Below are 5,736 nucleotides of genomic sequence, written 5' to 3'. Positions count from 1 at the left end.
TATTTTGGATGAGAATCGACGAGCAATCGAAAAAGGCCAAAATAGGCTCGACATCGGGACGAGGAGGTCCCCGTTGTCAAGACGACGCGACGATTTTTGGCAATGAACATGGCGACGACATCATAACGAGGAAAGCCAGCACATCACAATGTCACGACGATTCCTGATGTTATGTAGTCATGTTTTTACAGCTCAATAGGACTTCTTCTCCCAATTGGACTCTAATTACTTCAAGGCTATTTTAGTCGTTTTAACCCTTAGTTTTAAGCCTATTTAAAGGGCTTTTGTAACCATGATTTAGATATGCCAATCAGTAAGGGCTTTTCTTTAAGAGCAACAAGATGTAATCGCATATGAGTTTTTGTGAGAGTTTCATGGTAACTATGGAAAGAATTTTGTTCCTAAGTTAAGACTTTGTATTCGGGGTTTTGGTTTGTACGTTGAGTACATTTAGACTTATTTTCTCCATATTGTAGTCTCGTTTGTTTACTCATTTAGTGAAAAGTCGAAGACTCCTTTGCCCATGGTTTTTGTCCTCTTCAAAAGAGTTTTCCACGTAAAAATTTGTGTGCGTAATTTTCTTTTTCTCTTTTTCATTCTTGTTCGTTGTTTATACACGCCGATCCCCAACAAATAGGGATAACATATATTTTTTTTCCTCACAATCATTCGTTTTGGTATTTGTATTTTTTCCATTTTGGTCTTTGAACTTAGATTCTATCAAGATTTGATTATATGACCAGTATTACTAGAACAATACCAAATCGGACAGACCGGTTGACTCGAAAACAACTTGAAATTGGTAAAAATTGAAAACCGAGACAAAATTCAACAGTTAAATAGATTGAACCAATTTAATATTTTTTGGATTTTATGAATTTTTAAATATTTATTTAATTATTATTGGTCTAACGGTCAAACTGATTGAATTGAGAACCGATGAACTAACTTGTTCAATTATTGGTCTGACTATTAAAATACTAAATGTAACACTTTGAGATTATACCACATTATTACCTGGAAATTTATATAAATTTTTAAATTTTCAAGTGATGGTGTAGTACATTCTCAAAGTGTCACGTAATCAAACTTTTATATTTTTTAAGTTTAGGAACCAAAATAAATATAATTATCAAATTTAAACACCAAAAGAGGGAAAAAAACGTATAAGTACCAAAATAAACCTAATTGTTAAGTTCAATGACAAAAAATTACATTATCCCTAAAAAATAAAACTAAAGATTTATTAAAATACTTAATTAATTTAAATAGCTATAAATATTTTATTTTAATATAGTTATATTTTAAAATCTTGAAAATAAATGAAGAAAGTCTAATTTTATAATTTTATAATTATATTTTTTGAAATATTTGTCATAACGTTGAGATTTAATTTCTAATAACTTAAATTAAACATTTAATTAAATCTCAACCCTCAAGTCAAGTATGAATCTTAAGTATACCGTAAGGCATGAATACAGTTGAGACAATCATAGCATAGCAAATGAGATCAAGTAATAAAAGGTCGTCGAGTCTGACCTTTATCTATGGAAAAGACTCGTAATTCCAAATTCTTAGGTACACGAGTTTTATTACATGCAATTCAATGTCAAAGTTGGCAACCCAACACCACCTATATCAAGGACAGATTAAATGGTTCCTTCAACATTTTGAGTCAACAAGGCTGAGAATTGATCATCTGATTTTTTTAACCCTGAACTTAGCTCCGTTGGTTCATACAATACCCGTAAACTCTTCCCTAATATCACTTTTGTATCAAAACAAACGGATTTTCAGATATGCAGCAGAGTCACCAATATTAAAATTTGCAAATGAAAAGAAAAGGCATTTGATAAGTAATTCCTATATAATAATGATTAGTATATGTCATCCATTACAAGTCCCTCTAAACGGGTCACCAGATCATTTGTGCAACAGATATGCATTTTCAATTGTTTGATTTCCAATTTTAAAGCCTCTACCTCTTTCCTCAATTCTTTATTTTCAACTTCCAGTATCTGGTTTCTCTTCATCAATTCATCTTCCTGAAGAACAAACATCATATATCCATGTTCATTTAAACCAACTACGGAACAAATAAATAAATAATTTAGAGATAGGAGGAAAACTTACTTTACCACTCATAAATTTATCTGCCTTATGGGACTGTGATGATAGCTCTCCACACTCCATGTGTAATTTGGAAACACATGGCATCGATGGAAAAGCCGTGGCCTCTCTTTGCACTTCTGTTAAATGTTGCCATGTTGTTGACTGATTCAAATTAACCTCTTGTCCATTTAGTACTTCTACTTTACTGGTACTACTCTCCACTGATTCTATATGAAGTCCAACAACCTTTAACATAATAGCTTCTAGTAAGTGTTCAAGTACACAATTAAGCAAGGAACTCGAACCAATCAGTCCATCACACTGAGACATAAATATAGTGCGAGAGAAGATGATAACCCACTCACATTAAAATTAGTCAGTTTCTCTGAGTTCTGGTACCTCGATGATAGTTCCACAAACTCATCATGTAACTCGGAAGCACGTGTTGTTGATTGGAAGTCCATGGTCTCTGTTTCCACTTCCCGTACATGTTGAGATGCTGTTGACTGCTCTTGTTCCTTTTGTACTTGTACTTTACTGGTATTAATCGCATCGGATTCTAGTTGAAGAAGACCAACAACCTTTAACAGTAAAGAACTGCACTATCAACTAACTGTTTAAGCGTTTAAGCACCACTAAGCAAGAAACTCATAACAATAAATGAACTACACTATTTGGGGAAAGAGGTAAAACTCACCTGGCTAGAAGTCAATTGCTGCAAGTTCTGGCACTCTGATGGTATCTCCATGCAGTCCTCGTGTGCTACCGAAGCATCTGAAGTTGAAGGAAACCCCATTGTTTGCACTTCTGGTATACTTTGTGGCACTGTTGACCGCTTCAAATTGATCACTTTTCCCCCTTGTACTTTACAGGAATTATGCTCGAGTGATTCTACTTCAAGTCCAGTAACCTTTAACAATAAGAAAAGGATATTAGAGCTTGATAATTGTTTGAGGATTTCAGAAAAAGAACGACTAAGCAAGGAACTCACACCAATAGTTGAACCGTCATCTGAGGAGTTGTCTATACTGGAACTCTCAACCTCCAATAACTCGTTGATAACATCAAATTGTAACTCCTCAGAAGTTGGTTGAAGATGCCACGTTATCTGTTATAAATATTTAAAATTAGCATAAAAATGCTAGAAAACAGGTAAAATACATAAATGGTTAAGTTTTGCACCTGACAATCCTGCATTTCCCGGAATTTTGCAGCAAACCATTGTCTCTGATGGGACTTACTACTTTCCCATCGGCATGCACGAGGAAACATTGACTGGCATTCCATCAACTCTGGTCGGGCTAAGTCAATGTGCTCATAACACCATACCTTTCACAAAAATGTAACAGAGATGGTGTAAATCAACTATGCTTACATAAGCAGAAACCCTTCATGTTCTAATATCTAGAACTAGTCCCCATACCCTTTACTGTTTTTCATTTAAATCACAGAACAGAAGGAGGGAAAAGAGTGTTTGAATTGACAGAATTCTTTAACAATAAAGAATTTAGACAAAAACTATGGATTTTTACAACTCATTAGCATCTTAAGTAATCTCAACTTACTTGAAGAAGTATAAGACAACCTCCAACATACTGCACATTTGACTCTTTTCTTTTGTTCAACCACATAAATATGTCCTCTAGAACAGCTGCACCCCACGCAAAGCGACTGATATCATCCAAACTTTTAAGGAAGGAAAGATAACGGGAATCCACTTTTCCATTTGCATTGGGAAAAAGAATAGTGCCAAATGTAAAGAGTATGAATGTCCTAACAAAGTCTTCATTAACTACTTGTCCAAGCAAATCAAGTCTACTTTCAAGTGACGCAACTGTGATCTTTCTCTTCCATAAAGCAGCTCCATAATCAGTTTCCAGCTCAGAAAAGGCTTCATCCTCCCTAAGCAGTATAGGGACACCAATCACGCGAATCCCCAAAATTAAAGCTACATCCATCAGTGTAATTTTGACAATACCAGGAAGCAGCATAAAACCACATTCCTCAGAATTCCATCTGTCCATCAACTCTACTAGCAGACTCTTGCTCAGCATCTGGTTAGGTATCAAAAGCAAATTACCGAAACCAACTTTCTTTATCGCAGTTCGTTGATCATCAGTGAGTTTCTCCACTCGTTTAACAAATGACGACAAGGAAAATCTTGTACTAAAACTTCCGGTCTGTATATATATAAATATGCAAACCCTCAACCATGCATCTTTCGATATCAAAAAAGGGGAAAAAGAAACTAAAGCTAAGGAAAGTCAAGCATAAAAGCTCCATTTAATTAGTGCCGTTATTTCAATTTCTGTACAAGCTTTTCGTAATTGTCCTAATAATAAGTTAAACACTGCAAAGATATTATATAAACACACACATACGTAAGACACAAAGCAGCTAAGCTTTGCAAAGTTCCTCTACCTTAAAGTCAAACAATACTTAACAAAGAATTCCTCTTTTTCAAAATTAAGAATCTCAACCCATTATAAGGAATGTCTTTGATAAGGATTTCCTAGCAGAAAACTTCTAATATATAATAATAGTAACATTAGCTTTTTATGGAAATGAAAGTACCGGCTTTGAATTGAAGCGTTCTTCAGCTCCTAATCCAATCCCGATTGAAGATCTCCTCGTGGATCTCCTCATCGTAGACCTTTTTCTTCCTTCTCAGTTGAAGCGCGACGGGGTTCAATCAATTTAAGAGAAACCAGAAAGAAGAAATAAGAACACCCTTTGTATGACATTCACATAAAGAAGAAAAATATAACAAAATTAATAAAGATGACATTGATTTTGAAAACCCTAGAGATAATAATATCCACTGTGAAGCTTGCCAGAGAAGCTTGGTTGAGATATTTGGCGCGAAACAAAAATTTGGGGGCGCGTCATGGCACGCACCCTTTCAAATTTACTCCATGCTGTCGTCTTAATTTTATTCACTTCCATTTCTTTTTACTCAACCTTGAGATGGCATTCAATTCGAATAAAAAATTTTGGAGTTAATGAATTTTATTTTATTATTTTAATTTAATTTGTATATTTTAATTAAATTGAATGAAATAAAATTTGAATCTAGTCGAATAAATTTATTCGAGTTAAATTAAAAAATTTACATTCGCCATATTAAAATCTTGTTAAAAATATGACTAAATTTTAAGTTAACAAACATAAATACCATATATATTTTAAAACTCTTTTAAAATAAAATAAGAGAAAAAACAATATAATTAATATGATAATTTACTTGTTTAAAGTCTTTTATTTATCTTGAATTTTTTAAATATATATAATTTAGCATTTTTATATATTTTAAATGTTTTTTGAGTTTATATAGTTTTATAAAAAAAATATTATGAATTTTATAAATTTTTTGAATTTTAAATTTTTTATTTTTTTATTCAATTTAGTTCCTAAAATTGAAATCCCAATATCTTTCAAATTTGAGCAGTGGTTTCGAAACTGATCTCAATTAAATCCTTTTAAGACCCTTTACTGTCTATAATAACAGAAAATTTATACCAATTTTGAAATATTTACACTTTAGACCCTATGTTTAAAACTAACATATTTCACTTTATAAACTAGTTTTTTTTTCTCATATCTAAACCTAAAATCTAACCATTT

At 32.7% G+C, this 5,736-nt stretch overlaps 1 protein-coding gene across 1 annotated transcript; it reads right to left on the bottom strand.

The window, feature by feature from the left end:
• Nucleotides 1–1,848: 1,848 nt before the first annotated feature.
• Nucleotides 1,849–4,987, bottom strand: LOC107914535 (uncharacterized). The gene is made up of 8 exons (XM_016843479.2): nucleotides 4,687–4,987; nucleotides 3,678–4,292; nucleotides 3,295–3,441; nucleotides 3,104–3,220; nucleotides 2,810–3,022; nucleotides 2,478–2,693; nucleotides 2,134–2,358; nucleotides 1,849–2,045 (listed from the first exon to the last, which is right to left on the bottom strand). The coding sequence occupies exons 1-8, from the start codon at nucleotides 4,756–4,758 to the stop codon at nucleotides 1,878–1,880; spliced, it is 1,773 nt and encodes a 590-aa protein (XP_016698968.1). The 5' UTR covers nucleotides 4,759–4,987; the 3' UTR covers nucleotides 1,849–1,877.
• Nucleotides 4,988–5,736: the final 749 nt, after the last annotated feature.

Source organism: Gossypium hirsutum, chromosome D10 (genome assembly GCF_007990345.1).
Source record: "Gossypium hirsutum isolate 1008001.06 chromosome D10, Gossypium_hirsutum_v2.1, whole genome shotgun sequence".
Taxonomy (NCBI): domain Eukaryota; kingdom Viridiplantae; phylum Streptophyta; class Magnoliopsida; order Malvales; family Malvaceae; genus Gossypium; species Gossypium hirsutum.
The sequence above is the reverse complement of the archived record's forward strand: the minus strand, read 5'-3'. Positions and strand labels throughout refer to the sequence as shown.

Excerpts from the sequence above, each read along its gene's own strand:
- LOC107914535 (XM_016843479.2), bottom strand. The coding sequence starts at position 4,758 with ATGAGGAGATCCACGAGGAGATCTTCAATCGGGATTGGATTAGGAGCT. Across the intron at positions 2,694-2,809 it reads AGCAATTGACTTCTAGCCAG|GTTGTTGGTCTTCTTCAACT; the intron begins GTGAGTTTTACC and ends TTACTGTTAAAG. Across the intron at positions 2,359-2,477 it reads AGAAACTGACTAATTTTAAT|GTTGTTGGACTTCATATAGA; the intron begins GTGAGTGGGTTA and ends ATTATGTTAAAG.